Source organism: Hydractinia symbiolongicarpus, chromosome 5 (genome assembly GCF_029227915.1).
Source record: "Hydractinia symbiolongicarpus strain clone_291-10 chromosome 5, HSymV2.1, whole genome shotgun sequence".
NCBI classification, from domain to species: Eukaryota; Metazoa; Cnidaria; class Hydrozoa; order Anthoathecata; family Hydractiniidae; genus Hydractinia; species Hydractinia symbiolongicarpus.
The window spans coordinates 18,646,570-18,667,602 of record NC_079879.1 but is presented as its reverse complement, the minus strand read 5'-3'; the positions used below and the strand labels follow the sequence as shown (position 1 = coordinate 18,667,602).

The 21,033-nt window shown below is 34.3% G+C and overlaps 5 protein-coding genes across 11 annotated transcripts in view; 4 read left to right on the top strand and 1 right to left on the bottom strand.

Moving 5' to 3' along the window:
- The first annotated feature begins 10 nt into the window (after positions 1-10).
- LOC130645107 (1-acyl-sn-glycerol-3-phosphate acyltransferase delta-like) lies at positions 11-7,931 on the top strand. 4 transcript variants are annotated; one of them, XM_057450978.1, is made up of 9 exons: positions 11-127; positions 1,905-2,077; positions 2,644-2,813; positions 3,721-3,882; positions 5,225-5,378; positions 5,721-5,823; positions 6,117-6,195; positions 6,567-6,756; positions 7,190-7,931. In XM_057450978.1, the coding sequence occupies exons 1-9, from the start codon at positions 48-50 to the stop codon at positions 7,273-7,275; spliced, it is 1,197 nt and encodes a 398-aa protein (XP_057306961.1). In that variant the 5' UTR covers positions 11-47; the 3' UTR covers positions 7,276-7,931. The 4 variants fall into 4 exon arrangements, with proteins under 4 accessions (XP_057306961.1, XP_057306960.1, XP_057306962.1 ...); XM_057450977.1 differs by lacking the exon at positions 7,190-7,931 and adding an exon at positions 7,025-7,152; XM_057450979.1 differs by lacking the exons at positions 11-127; positions 7,190-7,931 and adding exons at positions 1,194-1,831; positions 7,025-7,152.
- Positions 7,932-8,739: 808 nt separating this feature from the next.
- On the top strand, positions 8,740-9,120 carry LOC130646022 (tigger transposable element-derived protein 2-like). The gene has a single exon (XM_057452155.1). The coding sequence runs from the start codon at positions 8,740-8,742 to the stop codon at positions 9,118-9,120; it is 381 nt and encodes a 126-aa protein (XP_057308138.1).
- Positions 9,121-9,728: 608 nt separating this feature from the next.
- On the top strand, positions 9,729-10,385 carry LOC130645112 (tigger transposable element-derived protein 4-like). The gene has a single exon (XM_057450988.1). The coding sequence runs from the start codon at positions 9,729-9,731 to the stop codon at positions 10,383-10,385; it is 657 nt and encodes a 218-aa protein (XP_057306971.1).
- On the top strand, positions 10,385-10,969 carry LOC130646021 (uncharacterized). The gene has a single exon (XM_057452154.1). It carries the CDS (start codon positions 10,385-10,387, stop codon positions 10,967-10,969), a length of 585 nt encoding a protein of 194 aa, XP_057308137.1.
- A 1,153-nt stretch (positions 10,970-12,122) lies between these two features.
- The window catches only part of LOC130645101 (utrophin-like), a 52,128-nt gene continuing 43,217 nt past the window's right edge, over positions 12,123-21,033 (bottom strand). For all 4 annotated transcript variants that reach the window (XM_057450967.1, XM_057450966.1, XM_057450969.1 and 1 more), the window contains 18 exons: positions 18,205-18,339; positions 17,702-17,936; positions 16,916-16,976; positions 16,663-16,724; positions 16,418-16,492; positions 16,053-16,257; positions 15,446-15,531; positions 15,285-15,364; positions 15,128-15,205; positions 14,814-15,020; positions 14,518-14,589; positions 14,255-14,394; positions 13,959-14,006; positions 13,828-13,878; positions 13,655-13,727; positions 13,051-13,142; positions 12,577-12,802; positions 12,123-12,474 (listed from right to left, as the gene is read on the bottom strand). In XM_057450967.1, coding sequence (XP_057306950.1) covers positions 12,265-12,474; positions 12,577-12,802; positions 13,051-13,142; positions 13,655-13,727; positions 13,828-13,878; positions 13,959-14,006; positions 14,255-14,394; positions 14,518-14,589; positions 14,814-15,020; positions 15,128-15,205; positions 15,285-15,364; positions 15,446-15,531; positions 16,053-16,257; positions 16,418-16,492; positions 16,663-16,724; positions 16,916-16,976; positions 17,702-17,936; positions 18,205-18,339 — 2,136 coding nt within the window. In that variant the 3' untranslated portion in view covers positions 12,123-12,264. The remainder of the gene's footprint in view (positions 12,475-12,576; positions 12,803-13,050; positions 13,143-13,654; positions 13,728-13,827; positions 13,879-13,958; positions 14,007-14,254; positions 14,395-14,517; positions 14,590-14,813; positions 15,021-15,127; positions 15,206-15,284; positions 15,365-15,445; positions 15,532-16,052; positions 16,258-16,417; positions 16,493-16,662; positions 16,725-16,915; positions 16,977-17,701; positions 17,937-18,204; positions 18,340-21,033) is intronic.

Below are 21,033 nucleotides of genomic sequence, written 5' to 3'. Positions count from 1 at the left end.
TCTTTTTCTTTTTGTTATAAATATTTAATAGAGTTTTGATTGTACTTATGAATGGATATTCATCTCAATTTAGTGAACTTCGTAAACTCTTTAAAATCAAAGATAAAAAGAAAAGAATCAACTCCTGGTAGGACACTACTGTTTAAACTTTGCTACTATTTATATCTGAATGCTATTTAAAATCCTGTGTATTAATTTTTTTTCAATTTTTATATCATTAACTATTATGTCACATTTTAACATATATATATTTAACATATATTTACAAAAACACCTTTTTAAGATTTTACTGATAAACGTGGAAATAGGTTTTTTTAATCTTGTTATAATTTTTCAAATAAGAGAAGCAGTAAGCTCAGTTGTGGCTTTAATTTTTTATATTCTTAATCAATCTCCTCTCATAAAGCGAAGTCAAAATTAAAAGTTCATATTCCATTTGCAGCCAGTATATATGGTAGCGAGTATATAAGAACATCAAGCCAGTTTGGTTTATCCATTTTTATTATTGTATTAAATATATTTAGCAGTGTCCGAAGTATTTGTGTACTATTAGTTATTCTATTAATTTGTGTGTTTTAATATTAAATTTGTTGTTGTCGATAATATACATACGTCCTTGGTTACTTCATTGATTTACTAGTAAGTATAGTGCTGAAATATGACACGTTGCTATATGCGTGTCGTATATATATATATACCTCTTATCATATTATATATATACACTCATTTATGCACTTTATGCACTCTTTCAATTGCTCTGATGCAAAAATATTTTAGGTTTTGCTTTTATTCTATATATAATTTAGAACTATACTTTTTGTTGTTGAATATTTTACAGAGATCATATATACAGATTCTTTTAATTAATTTTACTCCTCAATATAATTCAAGTATAATATATATATATATATATATATATATATATATATATATATATATATATATATATATATATATATATATATATATATATATATATATATATATATATATATATATATATATATATATATATATATATATATATGCTTTATATAGACCATTTATCATATGCTTATCATGTGTTTTATGTTTTAGAAACTCACAAAATATCTAGTTGTTTTACTCAACAATTTGGTTGCTTTTGTATCAAAAACTTGCTCTTGTTTTTCAACTATGTGTCCATATATTTGCAGGGTTGTCGACATAATAATTTAAAGTGGGCGGGCCACCGTTGTTGGGTTCGACGCGACAGGAAATTTTTAAAAATTCGCATTTTCGTACGTCAAAAAATTGACTTTTTCATCTTATTTTATGTGACTTGAAGTGTTCATTTTTAGACTTTTGTTTTGTAATAACAAAAAAACATGTCTAAGTGTAGTGGGAGAACAATAACTTTGATAACAAAATTGATGGTAATATATGGTACGCATCATAATAATGGACTATATATAGATCATTTTAATGACATCAAAATTATTCTCTTCAACTTTAAGAGTATTATTAATTAGTAGTACTGATTTTTTTTAAAAACAAATCAGACAGAAAGTCGCCCATTGTCGGCGGCGCTGCTTTAGCATGTAATTTCATTCCACAGCCTGTGAGCATTGAAGATGATATGTGAAGTTGTAAGACTGGCCTGGTGTGGATATTTTTATCTGTAGTGTTCAAAACAGTTTGACATGTTAAAGAGAATAGGAAGCATTGGCACGTAGAAACCACCGTTACTCCAAATAGAGATTCTTCCTCCAAATGACAACTAAACCTTCGCAGAATCCTTTCTAGATACTTGGATAGAGTTATATGATGATAAGAGCTATTTTATTCAAATGTTGCAGTTTAGAGTTGAAATGTTCGTTTCTATATGCTGTATTTTAAATGTACGGTTTTACCCGATTACCACATTTTCTTGTTAATTTTCGTAGTAGAAACCAGGTGACGATGTTTTCACAATTGCTCCTCTCATGGTTTGTTGTGGTATTTTTTATTAGTGGCTTGTTGATTAACTTGGTTCAACTTTGTGTTCTACCGCTATACTGGATTCACCGAAAGTTATACCACGTGCTTATATCAAAGTTATGCTATTGTTTATACTCAGGTAAACGAGAACTCTGTAATTTTATGATAGCATCTATTTTAAAAATATATTTGTACACAGTTCGTTTACTTTCGGTTTACATTAACTTTAGAATGCTTTTTAATTTTGTTCAAGCGCAATAAGTTGGCACTGCAGACTAAAAACGTAAAGATAAAGTGTTAACGAACGATTGGACATCAACCTTTAAGCTTCACTTTGCAGAATTTAACAGACAAACCGTCCTTTTAACTTATTTTTATATTTTTTCATTAGGGGATTGTCAATTATTACCTTAAGTTTAAAGATCCAACATCTAGGTCTTTTACACAAAAATTAATAATTTCAGTTTTGAGGCCGGCCGCTTTGTGTTATTAGGTGGTCAGACTGGACTTGTTCTTAGCATAGGTACAATAGCAAAACGTGTTCTAAAAAAGTTCTTATAAAAGTGTTAAATCAAAAAAAGTTTGCTACCCTATCAAACACACTTGTTTTATGCTGTGTTTATATCTTACTTCTAACCTCGTAGTACGTCATTGTTTTGGGTGCCGTAACATAACAATAAAAATGCTTTTTTCTACTCTTTGTAGAAATCACATTCCTGGCTGAATGGTGGAGCGAAATAGACTTACATGTTTATGGAGCAAAACATGATGTCGAAATGATGGCTAAAGAAAATTGGCTGGCAGTTTCGAATCATTTGAGCGATATAGATTGGCTAATTGCATGGGTGTTTAGTGAAAGGACTGGTATATTAGGTGTAAGTAAACAGTCTGGTACTCATGTTACACAGTGTTTCATACAAGCTCGTGAGCTTGTATTAAAACGCAAATGTGTCCTACAAGAATGGAAATTTTTGCCTCTCTGAGCACCGACACGGGAGTAGTCGTGTGTTCGAATCTCATCTTGGTAACTATTTTTACTTTTTTTTTTTTTTTTTTATTATCTCGCCCGCGAGGACGTGTTTACAGACTGACCTAACGAAAATTGAAATTTCGAGAAATTTTCTATCAATATTATTGCCTATCCGAATAGCAAAATATGTCGTGTCTAACTTCAGCTTTTTATACACTTTTTTGGCGAGGTTGTTTGCGTATATCATACGTCTTGTTAAATTAAGAAAGAAGAGGACCTCCGTGTAGTTAGATTACTATCCCTGATTTTTTTTCGAATCGTCGAGTTATACAAACTTTTTTTTGAATCGGTCAAACTTTAGAAAAAAGAAAATGTGATTTCTTTAGCTTGTATTTGGTTAGGTACTCGTGAAAAATGTCTTACAATAAAATGATAGCCAAAGTCCTGGTTATGTAAGCAGTACAGAAGTATATATGGCAAGATTATATAAGGGTGTTCTCGGATATGATTCTATACATTTTTTCATAGAGATAATATCTCTCTGATTTTAGTAGGCAGTGACATATAAGGACGTTAAATTATTTTAATCAGCATCATATTCGGCAGCCGAAAATGTGTAAATAGATGAGTTCTTCAAGTGGATATGATCCTGTACACTATTTTAATCAACATTTATGTACGACAGCCGAAAATATTAGTATTTTTTAAAACAAATTCTACATGATCTTAATCAGCATTTATGTAATTTAGGTGTAGCAGTCTTGTTTTCATATTGTTTTTTATATTTGTACTGATGACAGATCTGTTTGTAGGGAACGACTTGTTTTATAAAAGACTCTGTTAAATACGTTCCAACGGTTGGGTGGGCGTACTGGTTTGCTGAGTGGGGTTTTTTGAAAAGAGATTGGAACAAAGATGAACAACGAATGATCAACACTTTGAACACACTGAAGAATGATAAGCCAGCCTACTATGTAAGTGTACATCTAAAAGTAGCAACAGTTGAACCTGCTATAACGACCACCTGTAAACGACCACATTTCCCCCCCCCCCTCACATCCTTAATATTTTGTTTATTTGCGACTCTATAAGACGACCACCTGCTTAATGTGACCAGCAACCTCTATTTCCATCCCCAGACAAGATCAGGAGTTCTTTATTTCAAACTTCCCCCACTTTTCTACCGCGAAACAAATGTGTAGTAAGGCATTCGCATTTATATTACAGTACGCATCACCCTCATTCGTTTAGTATAAAAAAAGCAAACATCCCAGGGAAGGAGGGTAAGTTTGCATAACTTGGAAATCACAGCTTTTACATCATTTTAAATAGTACCTTGCATTCCACAAGTTCTGGCAAAGACTTAATAGAGAAAGTGTTTAGCTGTCTTACAGAGATGTTTTATAAGGTGGCCAGTTTTTAAGTGTCCTGTTTGGCCGTCTTATGCAGGTTTAACTGTATATTTACCTCCTCCAATCAACTATATTTACCTCCTCCATTCAACTATATTTACCTTCTCCAATCAACTATATTTACTTCCTCCAATCAACTATATTTACCTTCTCCAATCAACTATATTTACCTCCTCCAATCAACTATATTTACCTCCTCCAATCAACTATATTTACCTCCTCCAATCAACTATATTTACCTCCTCCAATCAACTATATTTACCTCCTCCAATCAACTATATTTACCTCCTCCAATCAACTATATTTACCTTCTCCATTCAACTATATTTACCTCCTCCAATCAACTATATTTACCTCCTCCAATCAACTATATTTACCTCCTCCAATAAAACTATATTTACCTCCTCCAATCAACTATATTTACCTCCTCCAATCAACTAGCCATCAAAAAATAAAAGATGCGTAGACAAATGTTATGTTATTTTACGTCCGGCTTGTTTGAGATTTGGAAACTAAAAATATATACGATAGTTTTTTTCTCTTATGTTGTGCTATTAACTATAGGTTAGTGAGTTTTTTTAGGCTACGATTTTTTACTGAATGTTCTGCGTAGGCGAAATTTTGCACCAGAAAGAAGAAAAATAATTTAAAATCCAAAGTCCTGTATAAAAACTTTGTGTAAAAATATTTAAAACCAAAATTTAAGGATCTTCTTAAAATATTTCAGTAAAGTGTTTTATTAGCAGGACTAGAGACTATCGCACTTATTTTGAAATTGTTACACGCATGCGCAATACGTATACCTTCAGTTTATTAAGATTGCAGTCATTAAAATGTAAAGCATGCTTTAAAAGAAAATATTTCGTGTAAACATCACCCGAAAATGTTTTTTCTTATATTTTAGATGATGTTATATTGTGAGGGGACTCGAAGAACTGCTGCTAAAATACAAGCTAGTCGTGAATACGCACAACGCAACAACATCGAGCCGTTAGAACACCATCTACTGCCACGGACGAAAGGTTTTGCTTTCTCTGTCCAACAGCTTCGTGATAACGGTATGCTTCTAACAAAAATAACCCCAACTTTCTGATACACATCCTTATGAATAAACAGGATAGCAGTTTTTTTAATTCCAAACTGGAGACGAATCTGAATTTACTGGAGTTTAAGGGGAGAAATAAAAAGCTCAAGCGTCCCTTGATACAGTTGACAATTACCGTAGTTTCTTTTAATTTGAAGCCTTGTCCATGTTTGAAACATTTTTGTCTCATCATGTCGTTTCTTTTCATAATTTTTTGTTTATGTTTCAAGTAACTGGGGTAGAAGTTTTATCTCAAGTGCGACACGATTTATAGAGCATTTACTATGTATAAACCTATTTTTGTTGTTGCTTACAGTGCCTGCGGTATATGATGTTGAGATGGCTTTTCCAGATGTCGAATCAGCAACCATCACAAATCTTTTAAAACGATCAAAAATCGAAGTTCATTTACACATCAGGTAAGTTGTTTTGGATAATACTGCGATCTCCTCATATTTGTTCCGCCTTTCGAAAACCTTGAAAAAAAAAACGACTCCTATTTTTTTACTACACGATAAAATTTTAAGTAAGCTACCATGATGTATACTGTTGCATTGTGGTGCATAATGCATTAATCTTGTTTTAACACACTGTTCTGCATTTTCATTTTATCGGTAAGAAAAAAAGAGTACACTAAGCGTCACTTCAAAGTCGGTAAATAATTCATACTGTAAAACAAGAGAAAGTACGTTTTGATTTTGATGTGGTTTAGACGTATACCTGCTGCTTCTGTTCCATGTTCAAGCACAGAAGAAGCTTCGAATTATTGTATGCAATTGTATAGAAACAAGGTAAGAGTGAACATAGTATACGTATTTAAAGGTTTTTTTTAGTCAGAACAGAATTTTCTCTTAGATATTTACGACTATCCGGTAACCAAGTATACCTGTCTGAATTGTATCACAACGACGTATCCAACAAGGTTCCCTCAAAGCATTTTGGGTTTTCGATACTGTCGTCGGTACAGTAAAAATGCAATTTCCAGAACGTGTTTCAGAATATGTTAAATCGAATTTATCGAACCTATTTTTTTCGCGTTAATTTCGCGATTATGCCGGTAACCGCGGACATATAGGTGGATAGCAAGACGTCTGTAATAATAGTATAATAAAGTTCTACTTTTCTAAAAAATTTGTTCATAGATTTGTGTATTTTATTTTAGGACCAATTAATGGAACAGTATGTTAAAACTGGTAAATTTCCAGACCGTGAAGTTCAAATTCGTCGTGGTTACTCCAATCTTGTCACCTTTGCTATCCATAACATCATTGTAGCTTTCATATTTGTTTATCTGGCGAAGTTATATGGTGTTGTTACTGTTGCTACTATTGTGTTATTGTTAGCAATTAGCGGTAAGTTAATCGAAAATGAAAAGCCAATCAGAATAGTGAATTTAATTGCATAATTAGGTGCTTTAACGGACGTTTAATTATGCGTGTTAATTCACCGTTCTGATTGGCAGTGGATTAAGTTATTCCTCACCAAAATAACTTATTTCGAATTTTTTTTCGGCTTAGTTTCTAGAAGAAGCAACGAAATTTTGAAACTTTTGAAAGTGTGCACACATTTTTTGATGATATTTATAGCTTTTGTCTCTGCAAGTTAAGTCTGTTCTCATAGGTAAACATTTAACATTCCGGGAGAAAAGAACATCCAGAAAAAAGTGTTTAATACTTAATAAACTTAGATGTGGGATACTCAGGGTAATAATTTGTTGCCTGCGTAAATTTTAAGTTTGCACAATATGGATGTACATTTTGTTAATCTTGCGATTCTCTTTTATAGCTTTTAGTCTTTTGGAATTATTAAATCGAGTCACACAAACAGGAAAAGGTAGCAAATTTGGTTTGAAAACAAAGAAAGCTGAATGACTGAGACATGTTCATAGCTTCTTTTAAGAACGTAGCTACAAAAGACTAGAATGAACAAGCTATTTACGACGAAAATTTTTTAGCTTCTTCATTTTCTAAATTCGTGTTTTTCTCCGATGTGTTTTTAAAATGATGTGCATATAACCAGTAGCTGTACATGTCGATAGTTCCAAAGATGTAATTTATTTACCGTGAGACGATGAGAGCTTACTCGATAGAAAGCTCCCATTTCAATGAATTACGGTGTAGATATTTCTAAATTATTTTTTTTTTGAGTTTATAACCTTTCTGGCATTTGACAATATTATTAATTTGTCAGTTACACTTTTTTCACACAATCGAGGTTACATCTTAAATAATTCAAATTTAGTTTTTTTTATTTGGTTCAAAACATGTAAATTCGATTTTACTGTTCCTGTTTTTCTTTGTTATTTTTTGGTTATATACATTTTAAGAATTTATTTTTACATTAAATTTTTAGTTATTTTTGTAATTTTATATTTTATATTACCTTGGAATACCGATTTTTTATTTGATTTTTATTCTTTAAATTTTTTAATCAGAGGCAGTTGGGAACAACTAAAAAATTATGCCCTGTTATTTTTGTGTTATTACTTTTAATGTTTGTGTTCTTTAGAAAAACACATCCTACATAACTCACTTTTGTTTTTTCTCGTGCTAGCACTTGGATTTCTCAAAACAAGTAAAAAGATTCACTGAGTCGGGCTATTATCACGAAACATTTTTATGCAACATGGAGTTAAGAGCTAGCAACAACAACAGTAAGACTAATCTTCGCTGGAGTAATATGCTTTCAAATCTACAATGCGCAGGTTTTCAATTGTTTCATATTAAGAGTTTAATTTTTTTATATTTCATTTAAATACGCACGAAAATTCTATATATAATCACCCTTAGTTACGTGCTTGCCTCCTTCAATGATATTATCTCGGGAAAGCAAATGCGTATAACACAATGGTACTTTAAGGGCACAAACTTTCGTGGACAGAAAGTTGTGGGCTTTTACTTTTGTAAATGCACGATCTTGACGTAATCTCGCGGTAAAAACTTTGCGAGTTGTGTGTATAAAAAAGGTTGATGCTAAAACTTTTGCGAATGGGGGAAGTACAGTCGACGCTCATTATCTCGAACCTCCGTTATCTCGAACTTTCTCTATCTCGAACTTTTTCTTCGGTCCCTTGAGTTCTGTAAGCAATAGTAGGCAAAAAAACGTTCGGTATCTCGAACCTCCGTTATCTCGAACTTTCACTATCTCGAACTTTTTTCTCAGTCCCTTGGACTGATTTACGCTCGTTATCTCGAACTCTTGAAGAGGAATTTTGAAAAAAGAAGACCTTGCACTGCTTGTTTTAAAGTCACAAAATGTTGCAATAAAAAGAAGACATTCCATTGTAAAACAGGTAGATTTTGCAATGTTTTTTTTTTGTGATTTCCTTTGTCAGAATGCCACCGAAAAGAAAGCTCGTTGTAAAAACTTTGGCAGAAAAATGCCAAGCATTAAAAGAATTGGAAAAAGGTATTCCAAATAAAGATATCGCTAAAAAGTACGGGGTGCCTAAAAACACGATATCAACTTGGCTAGCCAATAAGGAAAAACTTTTTTCTGCTCTCAAAAAATCTTCGAGCAAGAAAAGAAAGATCAGAGATGGTAAATTTTCAGAAGTAGATCTTGTCGTGTTCAAATGGTTTGTTTCACAACGAAGCAAAAACATACCAATCGATGGGACAATACTAAAGGAGAAAGCTAAAAGCTATGCACAGGAGCTTGGAGTAGAAGATTTCAAAGCTTCAGACGGTTGGCTTGGTAAATGGAAAAAAAGGTAAGAATATTAAATCTCTTTTTTTCGAATTGGTTTTATTTTGATATTAAAATCTTAAAAAGACTAACATAAACTAAATATGTTTCTTGAGTATCTCGATGCACTTTTCCGTTCCAATAAATGTCAAATTGCATGGCACTTGCATGCCTTCACCATCTCCCAAATTAACTGGTTTTCCAGTCACAGTTACTTTGCACAAGCTTAATTCATCAGCTCTAAGGAAATAAAATATTGTTTTAGCAAATTTTCCAGATTTTCCAAGTGGTAAATGTCCAACTATCTTGTTTTCTTTCTTGATACACACAGCATATTTGTCAACGGGATTATTAGGCTCTCCTTCGCATTGTAAAGTCTCCCCATTTTTTGGAGTCCACAATGCTTTATAAACGTGGAACCCCTTAACATGTGAAGCCAATTCAAATTCTTTTATCATTACAACATTGATTAAATTTTGATCAATTATCATTTTTGCAAGATCCATCTTCTCCTTTTTCTCCTGGTTTGCTTTTCCTTGTTGCCATGCACAAGTAATAATGATAATGTTCACAGGGTGTTCACACAAGAATTTTTAAAAACATTCGAATTGAAATTCGAACATTCGTATTCGAAAAAATGCACGAACAGGTTAACAATAAATCTTTTATACAAGTCGGTATTTGTTTTATTTTCTATTTCAGGCACAATGTAACGTTCAAGACGGTCGTTGGTGAAAGCAATTCTGTTCAACCTGATATGATAGCATCTTGGTTTGAAACCACTTTACCAACATTATTAACTAACTACAAACTAGAAGATATTTACAATGCCGACGAATTCGGTCTCTTCTACCAATGCTTGCCAAATAAAACGTATCACTACAAATCCGAAAAATTCTCTGGGGGTAAAAATATCAAAGTCCGAATTACCGGGCTTGCAGCTGCCAATGCTGTCGGAGATAAACTACCAATGTTTGTGATTGGTAAATCGAAGAAACCAAGGTGCTTCAAAAATGTAACATCCCTACCCTGCAGGTACAGAGCGCAGAAGAAGAGTTGGATGGACAGCTCTCTTTTTGAAGAGTGGGTGCGAGAAATCAATGCAATGTTTCTAAAAGAAGGTCGAAAGATAGTCTTGATCATCGATAATTGTCCCGCTCACCCTGATGTCGGTGGACTGTCCAGCATTAAATTGATTTTCTTACCTCCAAATACAACTTCTGTGTCACAACCGATGGACCAAGGTGTCATAAGATGTCTTAAGTCCCTTTATCGCCAAAATTGGTCAACATGATGATTCAAAACCTAGAAAAAGGCAAAGATCTTCCAAAAGTTTCAATTCTGCGTGCTCTTCAAATATTTGTTTCGTCGTGGGACAAAGTGAAGAAAGAAACCATCGTAAATTGCTTCAAGAAATCAAAGATTTCCAAGAAAGCTCAACAGAATGCAACTGATGATATTGATGATCCATTTAAACAACTGGAGAAAGATCTCACACAACTGCGTGCCATTGACGATACCATTATTCCTGCTGATCTCTCGGCCCGTGATGTTGTCGATATTGACCAAGATTTGACCACAATCGAAAATCCCGTGACTGATGAAGAAATCCTTGAGTCGGTACGGCCAAGTACAGATGAGAATGACGAGGAGCATGATGAAAATGCCGATGTCATCGAGGTGTTTGATGAGCCAGTGAGCAAGCCAACAAAATCAGAAATAAACACTGCAGTGGAGACTTTACAAAATGCTTGTCTATTCACTGATGATGGAAATGACATGCAACGCCTCCTGCTTCGCTTTGAAGATTTGTTTCTTAAAAGTGAAATGAAAAACAAGAAGCAAACTAGTATTTTGAGCTTTTTCGATCAAAAATAATGTATGTAATTGTAATCAACAATAAGTATACATGTACGCAAAATGCTGTTTTCTTTATTATCCATTTCCCTTTCTTGACCAAACAGTTCCTTCAAGTACCCTTAATTCAGGTGAATTTTAATTTTAAAAGCTTGCCCACAGATACTTATGACCGAACTACTGACCCTTGCCCTTTTCTGAAAATTTCAAAAAATTTCGAAAAACTCGTTATCTCGAACTTTTCATGAAATACGCTCGTTATGTCGAACCTCCGCTATCTCGAACGCTCGCTATCTCGAACTTTTCTTTCGGTCCCTTGGGAGTTCGAGATAACGAGCGTCGACTGTATAACAATTCTGAAGCACAAAAATACCACAATTTTAAATTATTCAAACGTTTGTCTTAAAAAAGGTTGCTTAGTTACTTGTTGTAATTGATTGATTAAATTTACTTTCTTTTCTGTGATTTTATTGCTCTATTGCTTATCTTTCGGTTTTCAATTGAGGGATAAATGAATCATGGAAACATTCAGTGTTAAATCTTATTCTCAGGTGGCGTGACCTATCTGGGTAGACATTCCAAACGCTAATCTGTATAGAAAAAAGATTTTTTATCTTAAAAAATTTTTCCGAATAGACAAATTTACGATTTTGAATACTTCGCGGGACAAATTTTATTTTTTTGTTTCTTGTATCAGTAACAAGTTATTATGGGAATTTCTTACTACTTAATTTTCTGCGGGCACCTAATCCGTTAGGTTCTTCGTTGCTCATCCGAAAATACCTAGATTTCTGAAAACTATGTTGATTTTGATTCTACTGAATTTTTGGTACCAGCAAAAATTATTTGCCTAAACTTCGGCAAAATGTAATCATCCACAAAGATTTCTTCCCTGCAGAAAAACAAATGTGTCAATTGGCGCATCGCCCAAAGGGAACAATTTATCTTCAGAACACAAAACCCTTCGGTCGAATAATTTTAGAGAAATAAGGAATTATTCTAATAAGCATGTATTATAACAAAAACGCATTACAAAAATATTTTGTCGTAATTTATTGAAGCACTCACTTTAATCCTTTTTCTAAAGTCCTTTTTTATGACATTAAAATTGTTTCAGTTCGGCAAAGTACATAATGATGACAACATGGCATATGACAAAAACGACACGTGAATATACAAATTACAAAAATATGAAAATGGATATAAATATACAATACCCACAAATTCTTTTAACATTTTTATTAAAGAAACTGCGGGTTAGTGTTTTATTAACAAAAACAAAATAGACGTACATGAGAAAAATTGCCTAAGAAATGTTAATCCACTGGAAAAGCGTGTTCAATTTGAGTTGTAACCTGGTGTATATCAATAGCATTTTCAGCTGAGTACGGAGTGCTCGACATGCCGCGTCTGTACAGTTCGGGGGAGCCGTGGTACGACGATGACGGCGTCAAAGCCGGCGTTACTCTTGACGGTGATGGTGGTGACTGAACGTTTCCAACGGAACGATCGCGTTCAGAGGGAGGCTAAGGAAATAGGGTTGCAATTAAATTATGAATTTACAAAAAAAAATTGATAAAATAAAAAAAATAAATAAATAAAAATAAATAAATAAATACAAAACAAACCTGTTCAAGTAGTTGTCTAAGCCGTCGTAGCTGTGCTTCGAGTTGTCTGTTGTGATCTTCGAGTATTTGCATCCTCGCTTCGAGTTTTCCTTTATGCTGACGAAGTATTTTTGCTTCAGCTATCAGTTCGGCATCGCGCACACCGTCGGTTCCATTACATTGGCTACCATTTTCGGAACTATTAGTTCGAATCTCTTTTAATCGGCTATATTCTGATTGAAGCGCTCTAAAATAAAGACACAGTATGCAAGAGGCGAGCAAGAATAAACAGTCTTTGTAATTCACAAATTTATGATAAATGTAATTTCATTCACTCGCATTTGGAGGCATCTAACTGTATATTATTACAGACATGGAGAAAAAATGTTCAGCTATTTAAAGCGCGTTTTTCAGGTTTGAGTAGCCAACTTGATAATTACCCTTCCTCGTAACACAAGAAAGCTGGGTAAGAAAGTTGGGTAAGAAGTTGCTTACTGGTGTTCTTCTTCTAAGCCACGTATTCTTTCGTCAATGTCTTGTTGTTGATCAATATCTAATGCTGCAAGAATCTGCGATGGACTCTTTGGCTGGAATAACAACAGCACATAATAAATTAGACGTTTTTATTAAAAAGAAGATGGCCGCAGAGGTGCAAAAGTACAGAACATGAAATGTGTTAATGCCAAAACTTACTGAAATGCTCTTTTAAACTTTCCATGACAAAATAAGATGTAAATTAAGAACAACTTAAGAACATTTTAAAGCCATAGGTTAAAAAAATTAAGAACACTTGTACAAGATTTTAAGTTCAGTTTTCTCATATGGAAATATGGATGGGAGGGTGGCCGTTTATTCTCCAAGAGTTTTCTGACATTTTTCAACCTGATTCGCGAAATTTAATGAAAAAATAATTCTAATGTCCGGATGGCTCAGAAGTATATTCCATTTCATGTAGTCTTAAGAGTCCCGGCCACACTGAACATGCCAATAAAATAGCAGAAGAAAGAAGTAAACATTAAAAATAAAGAAAACTCCGATCAAAAACGTCAGAGTTTTCGTTGCAAGTGTAAAACAGGACTTAATGATTTAACAAACTAACCGTGTTGGTGACAGTGTTTAAGTCTCCGTTTAAACTGTTGCACATTTGTTGAATTAGTCTATGCTCTTCAGCCCTTTAAAAGTAGAAAAAACAAAAACAAACAGATCAGATGTGCAACTCTTGACATAGGGAAAGAAAAGATGGCAAACGATGACAAAGAATGACAAACATACACTTCTTCCATGTGTTGTCTGGTAGAGTCAGGTGAAGCTGAACCATTCATACTGTAAAAATATAAAATATATGTCATGAAATGCGAAGGTAGAAATTATTTTTAAAGGCAAGGCATGAAGAAAAAATTTACCTTTGAAATGAAAAATTATTCATATCTGGAGTTGAAGGAATTGATGGTCTAAGAAAATTAAGCAAGAAAATATTACTTTGGAATGAGTGAACTCGTGTAGCAGAAATTATTTTAAAAACCAAGAGCATATTCCGATTATGTGATATCAGAAATATTAGTATGGCCGTTATCCAACTTAGTGTAATCGTCCACTGTGTACCACTCCATTATCATCCTTATGATTACAAACCGAAGTTCCTACGTAACGAAATTCTTATCACAGCTTTTGTACAGGAAAACATTTTATCCATACTTACGTTTCAATGGTGCTTCCCTCCATAATAGTCTGCACAGGTAAATAACCGAGTTTTTTGGGAGGTCGACTTCTATAACGTCGTGATTTGAATTTATTTTTCATGAGTTTGACAAAATCTGACATGTCTTCTCCCGTGGTCGTCTATAAAATACAAAAACAAGCATAAGATGACCAAAAAATTAATTCAGACAGGTAAACAAAATATACTCGGGAAGTCTCCTTGCTAAAACGAGCATAAACAAGAAGGGTGTAGCAGAAACTTACAGCTAAACTATACTGGTGCATTGGGTGAGTAATTCTGTGGCTCTTTGAAACACGACCAGACCAAAAACAACTCTGTGAAAAAAGAAGATAAAATCACATGAGTCAGAATACAAAATTAAAAAACATAATAATAGTACCAATAATTTCGGGTGAGGATAGCTAAGGTATGTATACAAAGATTAATAAAGGGAGTATTTGTCTTTCGCATTAGGGTCTCAAGAACATCAGTTAATAATTTGTTGACGTTGATAAGTAGAAAGTCATCAAAATAAACAAACAAACAAATCAAAACTCACTTGACACAGATCATAGTTGAAACATTTTAGACAACGATAACGGAAGCCGACAATGGGATATTCTTTACATATACTGCACTTCGCATCGTGTTTCGCAGTTTCTGCTGCAGCGAGTCGGTGCAACACTGGCATCCATACTAAGGACTGTGGTTCGGCTGCCGTCCAATCAACGAAATTACTAGCGTCAATATAAGATTGATTTTTAGCCTATTATTGAAAAAAATTAATTATTGTTTTAGACATTGTTTTAAGTTAAAAAAAACTTTGTATACAATAGCACTTCAACAGCCAGGCCTGATGAATTTACGACTTACCTTTTCGAAACAGCTTCTGACGCTCGGTTCGATGTTACTACCACCAAATGCCGCAATTTCACCAAGTTGTCGGGGAATCTAAAATATCAAAAAACATAAAACATAGTAACGAGCAATGCTTAAGAAATTGTGTAAACCGCCTGTAAACCAAACTTACCTGAACACAATCGTGGAGAAGTAATCCCAATTTCTTTGAGTCAGTATGGCCAGTTCCATCAGAAATTTGGCGGAACAAATCTATAAAGAAAACATCAAGATCGCAGTGATACTAACCGAAGAAACACGTTGATCACATGACGAACATAAAAAACAACTCACATTTCCATTTATCTTCCAATTTAGCACGTGATAATAAGATAATACCAATCTTGAATGACAGAACACGAATTTTACCAATGCGTCCACTAAACAAAAAGCAGTCCTCTCTTTAATAATAGCCGTATTTCGTCTGTCTGTCTCTGCGCGGCCCCAGCTGAGTTAGAAAATAATGTTACGGAAACACGAATATCAAATGAGATATATTTTTATCCACTTTGTTGTGACGGGTCAATATAAAGGACGGGCGAACCCGTGGATTTTTCCACGGGCAACTACTAGTTTCTTTAATAATAGCCGTATTCCGTCTGTCTGTCCGCCAAAGAGGCGTCCTGTTACGGAAACACGAATTGTGATATATAAAGGACGGGCGACCCCGTGGATTTTTGCACGGGTTAACGATTAGTTATAATAATAACACGTTGATTGAATTTGATTTCAATTTCAATGGAAAATTAGGATGTATACTAAATGATGAAATAACATGCACAATGACGTCCGTTATAAAGTTTATAAGGTCTACATATATTTTACTTTTGATTGCTTCAGATATACTTTTAGCTAGCGGAAATCGTGAGGGGTGACGTTATGTCGTGAAAACACTACACACCTGTCATAAGCATTAAGCAGCCAGTTTAGCGTCATGTCGACACATTGTGGGACGATGATGGCATCTTTTCGCGCTTTTTCGACGCTTTCAAATATCGTCAAAAGCACGTCAATCATTTCACCAACGTCAATAAGGTTTTCGTTTCCAGTCAATTGGTGACGATCAAATGCGTTGGTTACACAACTGTTCATGTCCACCAAATCCACTGAAAAGGCAAGTAAAATTTGTAAATTAATTTTTAAGTGTAAAAATTCTACCGTGATCTCCATTACACAGTGAAAGTCAAAAAAGGGAAAAATTTCAAGGTTTTGATTTTAAGCCAATGTTACAACAGCTACATAGACCGTCATGCACATAACACTTACAACAACATGCTTTTTGAATACACCGCAGCTTCATCGAAGTTCTGTACGCAGCAAATTTAACATCGTTCAGTTCCGCTGAAAGAAAATATGAAGATTTTAACTTATTTTTTAATAAAATTTCAATAACTTTTTCTTAAAATACACCCAACTATAAGAGACCGAACAAAGGTTCGAACTGACGAAGGAACACAGAGACGAAATTTAGTTGCAACACAAATACTTTATACATAAAAAAAGTAACCTACATAACGTCTGATAGAGATCGTTCATTTTAGGATGGTCCCACTGTGTTGTTTTTGTGTCATGGCTATTAACAAACAAGTAAGCAAATAAATAAACAAGTAAACAAACAAATAAATAAACAAATAAACAAACAAATAAATAAATAAATAAACAAACAAATAAATAAATAAACAAATAAACAAGTAAACAAATAAATAAACAAATAAATAAATAAATAACAAGAAAATATTTCGTTCAAGACCATTATAAACGTACTTTATGAAATACGGTACTTTATTTATAGCTTGGCCTCGTTCCCATGGCGCCAAAACGCTACCTGAAAGTGAAGAAATAAACAAATTAACAGAGTAGTAGAACTTGATAACTTTCCGCATGATTAAAAACTGCTTGATATATCAATAGCGGAGCCTAGTTAACTAGCAAATCCCTAAAATTAAAATCCATCGATAAACACAAAATAATTGCTCAGAGAAATCAGAATCAACTAATGAACGTAAGGCCATCTCGACCAAATGTTACACTTTTAAAAAATTAATGCATTTTTAAGGGTGGGTGAAATAATTCACACTCAAAATTTTTGAAAAAAAAATCAATGATCACGTGAGTAAAGAACGATAAAAGTAACCAATCAAAAAGCGCGGTCAAAAGCGCAGACGTTTCGTTTGCAACCCAGCGTAATTTTTCCACCACTCTGATTTTCCAATGGTAATAAATATTACGTTGGGTCTACTGGCTACAAGACAGTAGGTAGTCGAAGCAAAACCACAACAAAAATGTTTACCACATCTAGTCGTGAAATTTCCAAAAAACTTCCGGATAAGGCTGGACGATAATCTTCAATTGAAGTGTGCGATCATTTTACAGTTGTGTTTTTTAAAGAGCCATTCATAAGAAAAGCACATATGTGATCGTAATAACATGTGTCTAGCTATTTAGCACTCCCCACAAAAACAAGAAAGTATCGCAATTACTACCGCAGTCTGACGTAACGAAAAAAATCATCATGAATACTAGCGAAACTTCTTCACCAATTTCGCCTACCTTGAAGAGAGGAGGAGGTACCATTTTGAACATCCCCATCCGCCATTAAGTTTTGCAGGTTTTGCTGACGTGTTTGGGTGTCGCCTAGCAACTGCTTCCAGCGTTCCTGGAGCTGGTCCATAATATGTTCCGTTCGGTTGGCTAACGAAACACCGTGGATATGTCGAATTTCTTTTGCTGTGCCGTTCATATTGTCAAACTGGGGCTCGAGGTTAGCCAACTGTTCATGAAGGTTCTGAAATGCGGAAACGCTTTAATTTAAAGTAAACAAGATACGTGTGAGTGCTGTATGGACATTTCGCCACCTCGTGCAAGAATTTTAAAATGTCGTTTTTAAAAACAATAATTAAAACTTTAAACATGCCTGCATAAACAAGGGAATACTGATATTATTACTTAGATTTCTCGTAACATGCTATGTCATAGGACATTAAAAACTTAAAAAACAACACAACGGCGGAGCGTCTAAGTTAATACGCAACATGATGAGGCAGCACACGAACCTTGACTTCGTCCAACTGTATGTGGATATTATCAGCAACAGTTTCTGGCGTAGGTGACCAGTGATTCACTTGTTGTTCTGCTTGAGTTAGCCGTGCGTTGAGAGTCTCGATGTCGTGCAGCAATTGATTCATGAGCTAAAAATAACATAACAAAACAATGTAGCCTGCTGACAAGTACGCAACGTATTTTGACTAATTTTCTTAAACTTCGCCCGCAAACTACCTTGTCACGCTTCTCCTTAGACGGTGAATCAGTGGTAATTTCAATTAAAACCTTTGGAGTATTACCATTGTTCTCATTATCCTTTTCAATGTTTACGTCCTTCACCTGAACACTGGCTAGCACCGGGACTTTTTTTCGTACAACCGGATTAAAATTAACGTTCCCTAGACGTGGGTTGTCGCCATCACTGGCAGGACGCGTCGTCTTCTCTACAGAGAGTGTATTGTCAATTTGATTTTCTTTTGTAAAAACGCACTCTGCGGAAGTCTCTATATTCTCCTTCGCCTGTCTTAAATTGTTTCTTAAAAGAAGTATATCTGAGCACACCCCGTGACTTTTAGAACGTAGAACTTTTAAGGTAGGGCTCCCATCATCAATAGATCGAAAGTTAGCAGAACTAAAACTCCTCAACTTGCTGTTAATACCATGCTCCTGAAGCCACTTTTTAATGTTATCCTGATTAACACGAAGGCCGTTCGAGCTATCGCTATTTTCGTTTTTAATTTCATTCTTATTTTGTTCATATCTTTTGACTTGGAAAATAATACCGTTGTTATTACTATCTACAGAGTCCTCGTAATAAGGTTCAACTTTTGACACACATGGATCGGTCGACAGTTCTCTGTTTTCTGCTATGTCACTTAGCAACGTCTGCATATCTAAACTTCCCGATCGTTTTCTACGTACTTCATTACAATTTCTTTTATCGATCTCCTTCTGGAACTTATCTAAATCGGTAAATGCTCTTGATCTACCCCTTGTCCTTACCATTAGTTCAGTGGATCCAGTATCAAAATGTTCAATTTTTAATCCACATGATTTGATGACTACATTTGGACTATCAATCAGCTTGATACCAACATTTAATTTATTGCTAGATTTTACGGTTGCTTCTGAAGTTTCATTTCGCTTTCCCGCACCTTGTTGAGAGGGGACGATGTCTTTAAAGCTGCTCAATTTCTTTAAAGAAACAGCTGACACAGCCACTGTCATATTTTTTAAATTTCTAATGAGGACACCTAAATCCAGTTCACAAATCCAGCAACCCGAAAAACGATACGGGAGGTTTAATTTGAATTCCAAGTCACAATAGATGAGGTGGTATAATTAGATGTTTCCATAGATGAGCTGAACATGTAAATACTTTTGATTGCCAATATATGATATTAACCATGGATTAATATCGATTAAAACGGCTTAAGATATCCACGTTAACGAACATTCAGTACATCATCTGCATATGTAAAATGCAGAACAGATTTGCGAAGTTTGCAGAACAGCAATAATAAGACCCTTTGTTATTTTTTGCGTGAAAAAAGAAAGCATATGAAATTTGCAGAATAGATGCAATATTTTATAAATGGTCTCAGTTTCGTGCTACATACAACACAAAGCAGATCTGACAAAGTGTCATGGAAATGACGTTATAATGGTTGACGAAGGATATGGTCGAGTGAACATTTGGACATTAAATACAAGACAAGTTCACCACCAAAAAAGAAGAAAAATAAAACAAAGTCTTCGTAGGACAACAAAAAACAAAGCAACATAAATTTTCTGCAGAGCGAAACTGAACTAAACAAACCATCAAATTTAAATCATTATATTTAAGTTCAAGACACCACTTAAACACAGATGTCAACACAAGTTTCAATTAACAGCTTTCGTTAAAAGCTACAACTAATATTGATGTATCAAATCTTAGTGTACCCTGTAACACGACACCAGCCTACAGATAAGACCTTCATACATTCATAATAAACCCTATTCAAACAAACTTTTAACAAATTCGCCGTATATCTTCTCTCGTCGCTTTTTTTCTCTCCATCACGTAGTTTGTTTGTTCGCGGCTTGACATGCTGCGCCGAGACGAGAATTAACGATCAACACAAGTTCTAAGTGTACACAAAAAGCCTCTTGTTCATTTATTATGATGCGCAATTAAACATAATTAAAGTAGAGAGTTAATTAAAATCCTCCACATTCAACTGATAGCCCGACAACGAAAGATCTTTTACTTGATCTGCTCCACAACACAACAAATAAGATTTTCTCGTGCGTGAAAGAGTTTGTGCTTAGCCTGCGTCAGTGTGAACATGACGCAATTCTAACCTTCTGTAAATAAACAGTTTCAGGCATAGATTATTCCTTAATCCAGTTTTTATCCATCTTTATCCTCTAATCCATTTTATCATGGTGGAATTATAATTAGCCGGCAAAATGAAACAAGGACAAGTGTGAGAAGATCATTTAGCAATTTAACCATGGCTTGGATACACGGCGTTCGCGATATTCACCATGGCAACAAGATGTTAACTGATATATGTCTTCAAGAGATCATTCTGATGGAGCAATGTTTTTTTAATAGCAACTGATTTACAAATAAGCTGAAGTGATTAGCGTGGTAAAACCTGCACGTATTTCCTGGCAGTATGTTGCCTATTATACTTAACGTGTTTATACATTGAAGAGAGAACCCTTAGCTCAGATTAAATAGGCGAATACACCAGTGGTTATCAAAATTGCAGACAATTTTAATCGAACTTAAGCTTTGATCGGGACAAAACAACATTAAATCAACATTAACGATATAAACCGTACACATA

Bases quoted from the DNA above. Each gene is read 5' to 3' on its own strand.
- LOC130646021 (XM_057452154.1), top strand. From the start codon at position 10,385: ATGATTCAAAACCTAGAAAAAGGCAAAGATCTTCCAAAAGTTTCAATT.
- LOC130645107 (XM_057450977.1), top strand. From the start codon at position 48: ATGAATGGATATTCATCTCAATTTAGTGAACTTCGTAAACTCTTTAAA. The intron at 5,379-5,720 runs GTATGCTTCTAA...TGTTGCTTACAG, and splicing joins CCAACAGCTTCGTGATAACG to TGCCTGCGGTATATGATGTT. The intron at 6,196-6,566 runs GTAAGAGTGAAC...ATTTTATTTTAG, and splicing joins TGCAATTGTATAGAAACAAG to GACCAATTAATGGAACAGTA.
- LOC130645112 (XM_057450988.1), top strand. From the start codon at position 9,729: ATGCACGAACAGGTTAACAATAAATCTTTTATACAAGTCGGTATTTGT.
- LOC130646022 (XM_057452155.1), top strand. From the start codon at position 8,740: ATGCCACCGAAAAGAAAGCTCGTTGTAAAAACTTTGGCAGAAAAATGC.